General features: G+C 35.8%; 1 protein-coding gene across 1 annotated transcript in view; it reads left to right on the forward strand.

Annotated features, from left to right (window-relative positions):
- DCHS2 (dachsous cadherin-related 2) overlaps nt 1–15,362 on the forward strand; it is a gene marked incomplete at both ends in the record, with an annotated part of 115,252 nt that overhangs the window by 88,422 nt on the left and 11,468 nt on the right. Inside the window, 5 exon segments of the mRNA XM_080631943.1 lie at nt 24–233; nt 1,501–2,358; nt 8,245–8,355; nt 11,001–11,212; nt 12,655–12,806. Of these exon segments, the coding sequence (XP_080488069.1) occupies nt 24–233; nt 1,501–2,358; nt 8,245–8,355; nt 11,001–11,212; nt 12,655–12,806 (1,543 nt within the window).

Here is a 15,362-nt window from a genome sequence, read left to right on the forward strand (position 1 = left end):
TGCTTTCTTTTTATTTATCTTAGTTTTGGTTCGAGATAGTGGAAACCCATTGCTTTCGAGCACAGTAACAGTTATCTGCACAGTGCTGGATGAAAACGATCACTCTCCCACATTTCTTCTACCCACCTCTGAGATTTGTATTCCAGAGAATCAAGAGCCTTCTGTCATTTACATTATGCGGGCTGTAGATATGGATGATGGCAATAATGGAGCTCTAAGATACAAAATAATTGGTAAGTTATACTCCATCATTTTTGTTAGCATAAATCAGGAAGTATATAAACAGCAGTATCCAAGATTCAGATTTTACCAGGCCTCCCTAGCTCCCATCTTGTCCATATGCTTATTTTATGTGGAAGAAAAAAAAGATTCTTCACCCCTTTGTTAGCATTAATAAGCACTTGCCAGGCATACTTTCAGTCTGCTTTCTGGATTTGAAATACTACAGAAAAGAAAACCAAAAAGACTACCAAATGCTGGAAGGAGTCATTAATCATGAGGGCATAATTTTGTCCATTTGTTATAGTTGTGGAATTTCTAAATGTCATATGTCCTTGCAAATGAGTACAATAATCTAATTTTATTAGTTTTATCTGTTTTATTTCATGAGAGCTGCTTTCACCGAGCAATTAGTAATGTCATACTTGGGTTTCGTATTGTCAAGCTCTTCCCATGTCTACTGTGCCAATGTAAGCTCCACAGCTATTCAAGGCCTCCTGTAATATCTTTGCACAAATACACGTTTGCTGCACTTACTTTGGTTTGTGGCCCTCAACAGTATCTCAAATGTAGGCAAATAGCTACTGTGGTAATAGCCAACACATTTTTCTTTGAAGAAACAGTTATAAATTCCTTTATGTTTTCTTGGGTTTAATTTCACAATCTTTTGTGATCCTTAATTGTCTTTCTACGTATTATAAAGTAGGTATGCCATTCACTGTTACCAAACACCCTGACTTTTCTGTTGACTGCTTTATTATATTTATTTATACTTGAATAAATATAGTTTATTTTATATTATTATTTCTATTTACCTCCTTCTCCCACGCCCCCCAAATCAAGATCTTGCACAACTATTCACTTCCAAGAGACAGGTTTGTAGAAGAGAACAAAGAGCAAGTAATTACAACTGTCAGCAATGCTTTATAGGTTTCTGGAATTTGTAACTAAGGTTGGGAAGAGGTCACTTTATGTGGCAGCGTAGTCGCAGGAGGTTTTTCTCAAAGCAGCACACCTTATAAAAAGATACGCATCTGGCAAAATAGCCATTCTGCAAAATGATATGACATTCTGTATTTGCTGTCATTGCCACCCACTGATTTAAATGAAATGCAGGTTTTAATTCATATAAGAGGAATAAAAAATGTGAAAGGCACATGAGCGCACCAGCTGTATGAGCAATTGCATCATGTTATTGCAATTAACATAGCAGTGTTCACAAGGGATTCTTTTTTCAAAAGCAATTGTTTGTGACCAGTTTGTTTTTAATGTGTTTGAAAGGTGGAAATGTTGGAGAATACTTCACAGTAAATGTCACTTCAGGAAAACTGCTTGTCACTCGTAGCTTAGACAGAGAAGACGTCAGCAGCTTCACTCTTGTAATTGAATGCCGTGACCTAGGGAGTCCCTCAAGAAGCTCCACTGCACAGCTCTATCTAACAGTCTTGGATGAAAATGACCACAACCCATTGTTTGCAAAGACCCAGTATCAAATCTCCGTGAGAGAAGACCTAGAGGAAGGCTCAGCCATCCTGCACCTCTCTGCTTCTGATGAAGATGATGGCCTGAATGGTGAAGTTACATATTCCCTCATTGATGACACCTTTGGAGCATTTGCTATTGACAGTGTAACTGGGTCTATAGTTACTATGAAGGCATTGGATCGGGAGACCAAATCCCAGTATACATTTAGGGCTGTGGCAAGTGACTGTAGCACACATTTGCCAAGAAGCACCACTGTCAGTGTTGTGGTGCACGTTGATGATGTCAATGACAACGATCCCATTTTCTTGCAGAATCCTATCAGGTCCTTTGTGCCTGCTGAAACCCCTGTGAATGAGACAGTAGCCACTGTGAGAGCAGAAGACATGGATCTGGGGTCAAATGGAGCTGTTGTTTTTAGTTTGATGATAGCAGAAACCGTATTTCAAATCGACATGAAAACCGGTGACATTATTCTTCAGGAGCCCTTGGCTTCCAAGGACTTCAGTACCCAGCTGGTAGTGATGGCTTCGGATCAAGGTGTCTCACCTCGAACAGCCACAGCTATGGTCATTATCTTTACAGAAGAACAAAAGGAGGAGATTTCGTTCAGCCATAGCCTGTATGAAGCAAGCATGCCTGAGAACAGTGCAGCAGGTGGGCATCAGATCCCAATTTGTGTTCTTGAAGTTGCCCATCTCCCCTCATTTTGGAATCATAATTGTAATGAATAGTATAGGGAAGCCTTTTCCCTGTGAAGCAGCGGGGAAAAGTTAATTTGGATGTAGCAAATACCTGTCTGCCCTTTTCCAGTGCACAAGCATGAAAAAGAAGTTGGAGGCATTGTTTAGCGCCTGAGTTTGCTGCCCACATACAGCAGCAATGCTCACAATAAACAGAAGCTCCCTTGTCAAAGGTGGTGCGTTTCCACTCCTCAGCCTGGGATGCCCTGAGCATCAGTGGGTTCACTCTTTTAGCAAAATTACTTTAGTGACCTTGTCATTTCACTTCTCAATGCACACAAGCTCAGATGAGATGAGTGGTGTTTACCAGTTCCAACATGACATTTCATGGTTTTGCAAAACCCTTCATAAGTGGTAGTAGCTCGCAGAGATACTGTAAAACCTTACTGAAAATCTGGACTTTCCAAAAGTAAGAGAATGGGGAATATGAGGGGTGAAGGGAGGAGGAATTTGGAGGCTGTGGAACATTGTAACTTGGACAGGTTCTACAGTGTACCTCTAAGTAGAGTCTGCACTGTTGAAAGCTACCTGTAGACAAACCAGCTTCAATCACAAGATGCTTACAGACTTATTTTTGCTCCATATAGTAATAAGAATTACTGCTCTACTTTTTATCATTCTGAGACTATTAGTAGTTGTATCTCATGCCAGTTATATACGGTAAGTACCTTTTCCTGCTTCATCCTAATAAAGGCAGAAAGGAGCCCCTTTCACATTTTTCTGCCCACAAATTCCACTGTACAATTGACCAGAAGTATTTAGAGATCTGACCTGCGCTGTATTCTTGATTCAAACACTGCCTCATAAGTCTGACCTTGAAAAAGTCATTTATCCTCTTTATAGTTCAAATTTCCCTCAGTAAAACTAAAGCGATATTCTTTTATATCCTAAGGCTATTGTGAGACTAGTGAATTCTTAGATCTTGACTAATAACCTACATATTCGATTAGGAACCCGTAAAAAAGAAATATGTTAATAAATTTGAAAAACCAATCAATATTCTTAGATTATTACAAACAGAAAAAAGGATGAAAGGTGAAGACTGCTGTTGCAGTAATTACTGCTGTGGTTACTCAGCTATTCCTTCCTCTGTGCCTGTTTGGGACTAAAAGCCTAATTTTCATCAGTGTATTTTAAGGTAAAGATAATGCTGTGAGTATTACTGATGTTTCAATTAACACATCAAAAATAGGCAATAAGGTGGGGTTTGATTTTTTTTTTAATTCCATGACCTTTTTTTTTTTTTTTTTAACCATAGATGAAATATTTTGCTTTCAGGCTATCTTGAAAAAGTTGCGGTGAGCAATCAAAGCACCGAACTAGAGCATCCTTCTAGCTCTTTCCCTGTTTGTCAGAAAATGTGGGATTTTGGAAAAAGCAGAAGGCTTCCAACAGGGAAGAGTAGAGCATGCAGTACACGGGTGGTTAAAACACTCTACTGAAATATGAAAGGTGTAGGTTCAGGTCTTCTTAGGCGGAGGAGTATTTATTTCCCTTTCACTCTATGCTGAACCCTCTGAGTAGGGAACCTGCAGGATAAATTCTTTAGTGTGCTTCATTTATTGCTTCTATTACAAATGCGGAAACAAAATTAAAAGAAAATCCCTTAACATATTTGTCCTGCAATTTTAAAAAAAATTGCTTTTATTCCATTAATTTGACCACAATTTACAGGTAGTTTTGACACCATAAAACTGATTTTTTTTTTTTGTGAGTGTAAATAACCAACAACCCAAGGCCTCAAAGCCCTGTTTTGCTAGAGTCAGCCCTGTACAGTGTTCACTTGTGTGTCACTTTGCAAATGAGATTCTGCCCTGGGGGAGTTGCTGCTTCCAGAAGCTACAGTTTGGATGCCACAGCAATGTATGTTAAATCTATCATCTTCTGCCTTTTCATTGATAAAACCCATGGAGAGTCAATTGTGGTGATGTATGGGGCCCTCCATCCTAGATGTCTGGGAAGCAGAGAAACCAGGGTGCTCCATCGGTGAGCTCCAGGCTCTCAATTTTGTCTCTCCCTTGCTGCAGCAGCTTGTATGTTCAGAAAATATCCTGAGAACCTGTTTGTCAGGCTTCCCAGCAAAGTAAAGTCAAGGTCCTGGTGTTTCAGTCTTTTCAGGAGAGATGGGATTAACCTGCATTAATCCTGCATTAAAATTTTGTTCTAGTTAAGGAAAAATAGTAAGAGGGAAGATAGGTTTTGTTAGGTTTAAAGAAAGAAAATTAAAATCAGGGCTTTATGGCAATAGATAAACTGATCTGATCCTAAATTTTCCTAAGTGTAGATAAAATCTGAGGTCAGGCTAGAGAATCCACCCTGGAATTATAAGATGCCCCAAGGAACTGTGGTATCAGAATGCCATAGGCACATATTGTCACATTCAATCTGTAGAAAATATAAATAATACCTGATTTAAGATGTTTTGATTAAAAGAAATTGAGCAAAGCTGCAAGCTAAACAAGAAGGTTTCATCCCAAAATATTAGTTTGTCTATTTAATAAAAGTTTATTTGTTAAGAAGATAAAATGCTTTTTAGAGTATGAGAGATTTTACTAAACACTAATAATTTTTTGGCTGTTTTTTTAGTACTTTCTTATTTATATAAGCGTAAATAAACATCAAATATTTTACATTTCAGGGGAAAAAGTGTGATTATAATTAAAACTCTCATAGAAGTTAGCTTATAGAATATATGTGATCCTGGGACCCCTATAAATATGAATGGTACCAGTGTATTTAGTCCAGGGAGATTTACATTGTGCACTGATTATTTGTAGACCTGGTATTAATAAATGTGACTTTTTCTCCTAATTTTATTTTTCTACCTTAACTAATAGAGTTAAAGTAGAAAGTTTATTTTTAAAATAATCAAAAATCTGAATAGTATAATCAACAAAAGCCAGAGCCAAGGGTCCTTAGTCTTAATTTAGTCTGGACTCGTCAACTGGTCTTAATTTAGTCTGAACTCATCAACTGCATGAGTGCCTTAGGAGCTGGTCCTTGTGGTCATATTTTAATTTAAGTGTTTGACCTCCAAGTTTGACCTTCAGAAAACCCCATTCTTCTACTTTTTGTTTATTATTGAACATTTAATGTCTTTACATATTATAAACTGCAGTACAACAAGTGCTTAGAAGCCAGTCAATAAATAATCAAGTCACTGCAGTCTCCAGAGGGTAAGAAACCTTTATTATTCTCCAAGCTTTTACTTGAATGGTCTTGTGCTTCACTGGAGACAAATTCACTAGTAAAACTTGTTAACTCCTCTATTTTTTTTCTATTAGATATCGAATATATAGCCTCTCTGTAATTAATCTCTTACTCTTTGTGCTCAGTTAGCTTTTCCTTTCATAAGCAATTAAGGGGTTTCAAGAAATAATGACAAGGATGAAAGGGGGTTAGATGGCAGAGGAGGAGAAAAGAGACTACCATAATTGGTACTGAAGAGAGAAGGAAAACAATGATATAGTGATACATTAGCTCAGTTCTAGTGTATATGTTATGGCCTAACACCATGGCCAGTACTTGGCCAGGTAGGCAAATACTGTCTGTGCTGCTATGCTTCAGTTTCAAGTAGGTGGGCATAATGCAGAGGTTGGTGTGAGGCTATTTAAAGCAGTTTGAGGTACTTTCAAATGCAGTTAGGTTGTCTGTGATTGAACTGAAAAAAGGAAACAACCAAAAAACCTGAAGATAAAGATTTTAAATCACTCTTCACTTCCTTTAACATTTTTAACTAATTCAGAAGTCAATTACATAGTGTTTCAAGCCATTCTGCATTCTTCTATGATCCTGATCTACCTCCTTCTTTGCACTAGCTTCAGTGTTGATCTCATACACATCGTGCTGTTTCTTTACAGCCAGAAAGCTACTTTCGTCTTAATTTTCTCCAGGTTAAGTGTTATATTTTGTGACCTCTACCTGAAGCAGTATTTGAATCATGTGTATTTGAAATTGTGAGCTTCATCAGATGGGTACTACCTTTTGCTATTTACTGGTGTGGGACCTGTTTGTGTTACAATAGGTAACACAACAAACCTCACAGGTGGGTCATATTTTTTTGACAATGAACTATAAAATTCACTATTTGAAGGAGTAATTTTCTGTGAAAAGTATCAGAATCAGAGAAGTTTGTTCTCTGCCAAAAAGAATTGTAAACAATTTTAACTATGTGAAAAATAGGAAACATAAAGGATTAGGGTTTGAAGACTTAAAGCAACAGTTTATTAACCTAAACCCTGAAAAACAGGAATTCAAGAAGATACGATGCTGCTTCCTTTACTTCTGGTAGGTTTTGTTCTTAAACACACAAGCAAACAAACAGAAGGACTGTTGAAAGCATTAGAAGATAAATAGTGATGTTTTTCAAAAGTTGAACCTTTTTCTTATCTTAAAGTCTGCTCTGAGGATGCTATGAATGATTGTGCTTGCAGGCTCTTGTAGTACATCAAAGTTCCTTGGCAATGAAAATTCATCCTACAACTCCCTATTTTAGTTCCTAAAAAAAAAAAAGAAAAAAAGCAACAGTGCAGTCTTTACCCATTGTGTGGTTATTTTACTTCCAGAACTTATTTTTATAAATAGCTTACAAACATACTGACTAGTACAGAAAATTACATCTGTTAAAAGTGGCAGGGTTTTGCTTTTGATAGTCAGATTTTGGGAGCAAGTGACAAACCAAAATTTCCTGTGTTTAAAAATTAGTAACAATGCTAAAAAAAAGAAAGGATAGCAGATAGATAATTGTAACAGCAATGTTTCCTCCCTCTCATTTTTACACTAAAGATACAGGTCCTTGCCTCTGACATGCAGGACACTGAGCGTGAACAGCATGCCCTTTGTAATATAACAAAATAGCTAGTTATCTGTGATGCTGTTTGGAAGAGTTCAGGTTGCACAGTAGCCTCACTCCATCACAGTTGCACGGAATCAATTACAATTAAATTACATAATTAAAATCCATTAAAAGAAGTTGTCATATCTGCTAAAAAAGTTCGTAACTCACTTGAAAGGAATAATTATTTGGAAATCTTGGTTTTTAAACTTGATGCATTTCTGTTAAAACAAGATAATGTATTCTGTTCCCCATTTTTCCTCTAATCCCATTTCAAACAGGATTTTTATTTCATGTCTCTTGTATTCTATATTAAATTATCGCTCTTTTCATGGAATTTGGATTCTGCTTGAATTGACACATAATTATGCATGTAGTTTCATCTCTTGATTCCCTCTGTTAAAAGATGGCTAATTGAAAAGAATATTTAATTTATAATATTGTTTAGAAATCCCAATAGAATTCACATAAATGAGTGAAAATAAACTTTTTATGGTGATTCAGGGGTATCATGCATTCCTATGCTGCACAAAAGAAGAAAGGACTAGTTTTCTTAAAAGAATTAATGAAAAAGTGGGATTTAAGTGACCACAAATGGCATAACCTGAATAAAAGGAATACATAGGATCTCAGGTAAGTCATAATTCATGTAGTGTGAAAAATTAGGAAATCTTTGCAGTTAGGAGAAGTTAAAACTCATCATTTTATTTAGACAGGTGATGAAATTGTGATCAGATGAGTAATTTACTGGGCAAGGAGGAATAGGCAGTGCCCTGTCTATGAAATTGTAATGCCCTGAAACTCATAGAAGAGTTGTTGTTATTGTCTACTATTTTAATTCATGAAGAACCATCTCACCTAATACACAGATGTTTGGCTGTGCACCTGCTATTAATCACAGTAATACAAAATTAGAATAAAACCTTCTAAAGTGGACATGATGAAAATGTTGCATTGCTTTCATAGGTACATCGCTTCTAACCATAAAAGCATATGAACGCAAATTGACAGGAGAAAGCATAAAATACAGCATCTTCAGTGACAAGGAAAGCGTATTTTCCATACACCCCATTACAGGTACATTTTTATAAATGCATATTTTTCTTCAAGTGTCTGTGTGTAGCTTAGTCTCTAAAATAAAGCAAGCTCCTACTGCAAGAGCAGGGGGTACATGCCTTAAGAGTATAACTGTCCTGTTACAATGAATAAATCATTAGTAAAACCAGGAATGTTTTACTACAGGAGAGACCTGCAGTAGTGTAAACTCGATGTGGAAAGAAGTTGAACACCAGTGTACCTGTTTAAAACACTCAGTTCTGATTAACTATTGATCACCAGATGCTGGGAGTTGATAAACTACTGGTTTGTGATCCGAGGCTGAGATGCCACTTTGTTTCTCATCATCAAGCTGCCCAAAAACTCAATAAACATAATCCTTCAAAACACTCTTAAGATAAGAAGCATTGGACCCTTGCTGAGTTTGATGCTATTTGTTTCAGGCAAACCTTGACAAGTCTGAAAGTCGATTTTGTGCTTTCTTTTTTTGCAATTGTATTTGCATTCTGCAGCAGATCTGCTTCACCTGCTCTTCAGTCAGGAAATTTGGATGGCAGGAGAGCAGCACATTCCCCATGTGTATTTACATGCTTTTATCTAAGGCATGTAAGAGAGCATAGCTACTCTGGTTGCCTCTCATCTTCTAAACATCTGCAACAAAAGAATTTGCCTTCTGAATAGCTGTAGTCTTTCTGAGATTGCATAGACAATGTAAACAGTTTTCCTCAGAAATAGTGTAAATAGTTTGTACTCTTAGCAATTGGCTTTCTCCCTGACTTCCTGGAGGCTTTAGTCTCTGATTATTCTGATGTCTGCAGGTATCAAGTGGCTTTACTCCTGTAAAGCTAGCATGTTTGATGCTGATGGACAGTTAAAATTGGTTTGGTTTGTTTAGATGAAGGGCACTTAAAGTGCATACACTTGATCTCTAAGTCTTTCTTTCACTGAAATAAAGTCAGAAAGATTAATTTTAAAGCACATCTTTAAGATTAATCTTAAAAGACTGAGATAAGTTTATCCTCAAGAAAGTGATTCTCAAATGGGATTTTCCTTTATTTTTACCAAGCCAGGCTGAAAAGTGGTTACATGATGTATCTAAGAGTCTCAGAAGCACTCTCTTCACAAACAATAGCGGAATTTCTATAGCAGTGCATGTCATAAGTCTTCTTTTGAGAAATTTGAGCCATTGTGGTTTCTTCTGGTTTCTTTCTTTTGTTTTTTAGAAAATGTTAATTGAAGTGCAGCCTTTCAGGACATTTTAAAAGCATTAATTATGACACCAATAACTCTAGCCATTGTTTCTACAGCAGACATATTTTGAGCTATATTGATGCCGTTTCTGTGTTAGGTATTTTTAATACCCAAAGGTCTGCTCTACTTATCTTTATAAGCACTGATGTTAATTAACTGCACTTTGGAGATTTTCTCCCATTCTAGGAGGATTCATTATATTGTAGAATCATATAAAGTATAGTAGGAAGCGATCCAAAGACAAATTCTGCAAACCCCCTCAGTAGTCTGTCTTAGCAGTTGGAAAGTTTTTATTCATACTTATCTGAATGCTTGTTGAAATTATTTAAACTTAATACTTCTTAACCTAGTAATAGTAGACGTAAGACAAAGACAAAAAACCCCTAGTCTTTAGATATTTGGAGACTGCTACCCTGTTTCTTTTTTATGTGCACTTCTCTAGAATGAGCAACTCTGGTTCTTTCACTTGTTCCTCCTAGGTGGTATAACTCAAACTTGGTTATTTGCTCCACTCTACACTATCATCTGCCAGTTACTCTCTGTCATCTTGAAGTGTATTCCTTCTATCACTGTCTATTTTACTTTTTCTGTATATAGAATAAAATAATTTTTAAGTGTTATACTGAGGAGAGCTTTGTTGTACCTGAGAGCTTTGAAATCTTTATGTTCAAGATGCAATTCTTGAACACTGGACAGATCCATAAGGAGTAGCCAATAATTGCTTCTTATCATAGAAAACAAAAACTAAAAAGCACTAGCTTGGAGAGCCACAGTAGATGAGTTCTTCTGCTATCACAGCTTGGGATATAGATATTTATGGCATTATTATTGAAAAATCTATGCAAACCTGAATTTCAATTCTAATGAAATTAACATACAAATAACTATATTTGATGTTTAGAGGTAATGATGAATTTTGAGTGCATTACTGTATTACCTAGAACATCAAAATAATGCCCATGGATTTTCAAAGACATTGCGGAAATTGATACAGCTGTTGCCCAATTTGGATATAGATGGAGGGTTGGATGTAGCCACTCTCAGATGAAGGACAAGAATCACTCAAGAGGCATAGCTGGCTCACTGTCACATGTCAAGAAGCACACATCATGCAGCCACTTTCTTCCTGTCTATTCCTCTACAAGTAAATCAGCTTTGTTTTAGGAAATTGCCAATGTGGTAGTTGTTCAGCAAAAAATCCACTATCCAAGACTTGTACAGTAATTAGCATGTGGGGTGATGTTACATAGAAGAAGAACAACATGGTGGGAAGGGAGCTTGCTGAAATTTGGTCATGTGTTCAGTAAAGGAGACCATATATGTTAGGTACTCCATAACTTCATTTGTGCATGGTTTTTCCTGAATACATATATCACATCTCCCTTTTTATTCTATTTTTTGTTTTAATAAACCAGGTGCAATCACAGTAAAAGAGCCAAAGTTTCTTGATTATGAAGTTAAGAATAAAATACATTTGTCAGTTTTGGCTGAAAATAGCTTAAACTCAGCACTCTGTGGAGTGACAGTTTTGATACAAGATGTGAATGACAATGTACCTAAATTTGAGCAAAGCTATTACAGAGCATCAGTATGGGAAGGCCAAAGTCCTAAAACAGACATCATACAGGTAAGTGGAAATACACCTTCTCAAGCCCAGTGCTGTAGCTAAAAAGAAGTTTGGTTGATCTGTTCATGATTACAATCCTGATAAGTCTGTTCTGGATCACTGTCTCTTAAAAACTGAAAGTGTGGTTCTTGGTGTTGCTACTACTTTGATTAAATATCTAAAATATTATTTTTTTTTTTCTAGACCACATTTCGATTTATTTAAGTTGAAAGATAATTTTTTATATAATTCTTATCTTCTTAATAGTTGTGCAGCTGGACTTGAAATTTTTTGTTGTTGTTGTTGTGTTTTTTTGGTTTTTTGGTTTTTAATTTTCTGTTTTTCTCTTCAAGTAGTTGAAAAACACCATTCAAAGCTGTGGTTCTGGTTATAATATAAGGCTGGGTCTTGCATTAAGGCATCTACTGAAAGGTCTATAGCAATAAAAAGAATACTTTCAACTCATCAGAACAGTAGAGTCAGCCCAAGTGTTCAATTTAAAACTTGATGCCTAAAGAGCAGCTTGTCTCAATTTAAATGTGTAAACATTTCTTCCTCTGAATGGATCTATTCTCTGAAAGTGTTTCCAGCTGGCCATGTTAGAGCAAAAGAAGACATCAGTTGAACTAGAAGAACGCATTATTTCTTCAGTTCATGTTCTTGCATTGCAAGTCAGGTCACAGTGAGGGTCATGTTAGGTACTAAAGATATTCCTCCTCTAGAGAATAAATAAATGGAAAGCTACAAATGCCTCCAGGGCGAAGTGATTAGAAACTGATGGACATTGTATTTAGAGAAACATATGTCCAGGAATGGAGAAAAATCAAAAAGCAGTCAACACAGATGTGTAGTCAAAATTTTATGACAGAATACATTCTATTTCCTTTATTCAGTCTGTCTTGTTGCCTCTGCTATGGTTTGGATCCTGTGCTGATTATAATGCTTGTTCAGCAACCAGAAAAATGTGAAGACGGCTCTTCAAACAGCCAGAGGAGTCTTTGAGAAACCTGTTCACTGTTGCTGAATGTTACGTATTCTGCTGGTTTTGTAGCTTGCCTCTGCCCTTTTTTCATTTTCTGGTTTGTATTTTAAAAAGTAATTAATGAACTATTCCATGAAAGGTATCTGGAAACTTCATCTAATTATTTTATCCTTTTTCTATTAGTATAGCAGTAATACTTTAAGGGCTTGTTAGTAATATAAGCAGTTTCCAATTATTATGTTCAACCCTAGTGCTTTACGTAGTTGAATTTCAGATTGCTCAGGGAAAAAATTCGTGTGCTTCCTATCACGAGCAGATTTTTGTGACCTCACATGACACTCATGTTGGGGACCAGTATGATTATTTGTTTAAATCTGTGCAGTCAAAAGTAACCAGAAATACATGACTTTAGTAAAGGGGTTTTCTTTCTGAAATTGCATTCTGCCATTTTGAATTAAATCTCAGTTTTGCTCCCAAACAGGTATTTGCAACTGACCTTGACAGTGGGCTGAATGGAGAAACTGAATACTCAATTTTATCTGGTAATGAAAATGCAGCATTTCTAATCGATTCAGCACGAGGGATTTTAGCAACTAATACGGTCCTAGATCATGAAAACACTTCGTCTTACAGGTTTGTATGCAAGGTTCTTATAAAAATATATTTTTTGGTTCAGTTTGAGATTGCTTATGTTACATATTTTATAGTTTTCTGTTGATATCTGTTACCCACAAATCCTGCGTGCAAGCCAAACAGCATTGAGAACAGCACTAAAGCTGCTCATTTCTATGATGAATTCTTGCATACTTCTTAAATTTAGGGGAAGAAATAAGGTCTTGTTTAATCTCAATGGAAACAGTTACTGATATAAGTGAGTGTGATGATTCACTATAGGAATGATCACGGTTACTGGATTTTAGTTGATTAAGAATTGTACAGCTATTCTCTGTCTGGAACCTTTTTTTTTAAATATGCAAAAACACAGGGAAAACAGTTAAAGTGAATGCAATAAATAGACACACATGTTCTGTTCTTTAATTAGAATATAGTTCCAACTTTCTTCTCCATAATCTGATAAAGATGCTTCTGAAAGCTCTTTCCATCTAGAAGCTGTCTTGTACTAAGTATTAGGGGTTTTCCTGTTTCCAAGAAACTCTGAGTAAATATGATCAAGTGAACATGGCAATTTTTCTGTACAGGTCATGCCATAATTGGAATTAGGAAGCAAATAAATCATGCCTTGAAGAGAAAATATGAGTATGTGGATTCATACTCATATTTTTATCTACTGCAGTTTATATAAAAAGTAGATTTCTGTGTATGTGTCTGTAGAAATTACCTTCTTTTTTTTCTTTCCATGTGGTTGTGGCATCAGTTAAAGTATTCGCAAGGTTTCCTATCCTCTGGACTCACAAGGTTTTAAACATCCAATCGGAATTCTTAGGAACCAGAATAACTTTTCTAAAACCACATCAAAAGCTCAACAGAATATGTTGGGATTTTTTAAATATCAGTGTAATTTGACAATAGTGTCCTAAAGGAAATACTTTGTTTTAACTTGATATACAGAACACTTCATTTGGAGTTTATTTCTTCAGTTTTTCACTGACTCAAAAGCATCCATTCTGATTTTTAGTCATTTAAATAGTGTAATAAATTTTATTTGTAACCAGTACTTTAAAAGAATGCCTGTAATAAATCTTTCAAGGAAGGATGTTTACTGTTGGTGAAACATTGGACTTGTAAGCATAATAATTCTCCTATCTGTCTTTAACTGAGTGCCTGATGTATTTCAGTGTTTAGGTTGGAATTCTAGCCTTTTAAATTGACAGTTTGTTCAAGGAATTCTAAGCTTTATATTCCTTCTCTTTATTAATTTGTTATTAATCTGTACACTGTTAGGTGAAATGTGAACAGCAACAGAAACTTTCAAAACCGTTTTCCTGTTTAATTTCAAAATGTTATGAAACAAAAATGTTTCAGACTTGCAAGGAGTTGTTTATTTTATCTAAATTGAACATTTTCATCTCCATAAATTCTATGTCCCTTATATAGGAGTTATAAGGAAAGTGTTGACAGAACCTTAATTTTAATGCCTTGGCTGAGATGTTTTTATGAGGGTTTTTTCCCGAAACCTTAGAAAGTGATTTTTTTCAGTAAAATATTTCCATATGTATACCTTACCAATATTCATTCTACAAAAAATACACTTTCTATACGGACTTATGCATGGTCATTGTTTGAATAGTAGCCTGCAATTTGAGTTATGTGTTCAGTTGGCATCAGAAACCACGAGGAAACACCAAACAACAGCTAGTGTGATTCAGGAATGGAAGTGCTGCAATCCACTTAAGTAACTGCCTTGGTATTCCGTATTGTCCTGTGAACATGTAGGATGTAACATCTATTTGACACTTTAAACAGAAACTGAATTAGAGGAAAGAGGAAGATACAAAGCATTCAGAATATTTGCAGAAAGACACAGAAAATGTGATACAACATACAGGCATTTGCTAGTACACAAAATACTTAATTAAGATGCCAAGCTCTGACTTGTATATCCTTTTGCATAGCTGGGTGGTTGGTTTGGGGGTTTGTTTAGCCCACTTATTGAGCCTGTTGAGCTAGATTTAATTTTTAATTCCCTTCTGGATGATTTTTAATACTGAAGAGTGGTCTTCCAACAAATTCCTGCTTACAATACACATTTTCTCTTTGCTGTTCAGAGGATAGTTCCCACAGAGAGTAAGCATCCTTTTACCTAAATTTATCAGTCATTACTAACCGTCTTTTTTTGCTCCACTGTTTGTGGAAATTTTAAGGTTGTTAAGAGAATCTACAACCCATCCTTATGCAGGTGTAAAATGGAAGTGTACAGGCAAACTCTCACAATGTGACAGTGAGATTGTGGTCCCACTAAAATCAGTGAGAACTGTGCAATTGTCAAATGGTGTATGTATCCTGTTTTTTCACTTTATTGCTTATATTTTTTAATTTAAAAGGGGACTGTTCTGTATCTCTGCAGGCGTTTTGGCTGAGTATTACTTTACATGTTTTCATGTTACCCAATTTTCACATTCCTTTTGTCCCTTTATAAGTAATGATGACAGTCAGGTTCCTCCAGAGGACAATTTAGTACTAAAGTTTCAATTCCTGCTCTGAATTACAGTCTGAAGAAATATGTCTTAT

The sequence above is a fragment of the Psittacula echo genome (genome assembly GCF_963264785.1).
Source record: "Psittacula echo genome assembly, chromosome: 1".
In the NCBI taxonomy this organism is placed as follows: Eukaryota; Metazoa; Chordata; class Aves; order Psittaciformes; family Psittacidae; genus Psittacula; species Psittacula echo.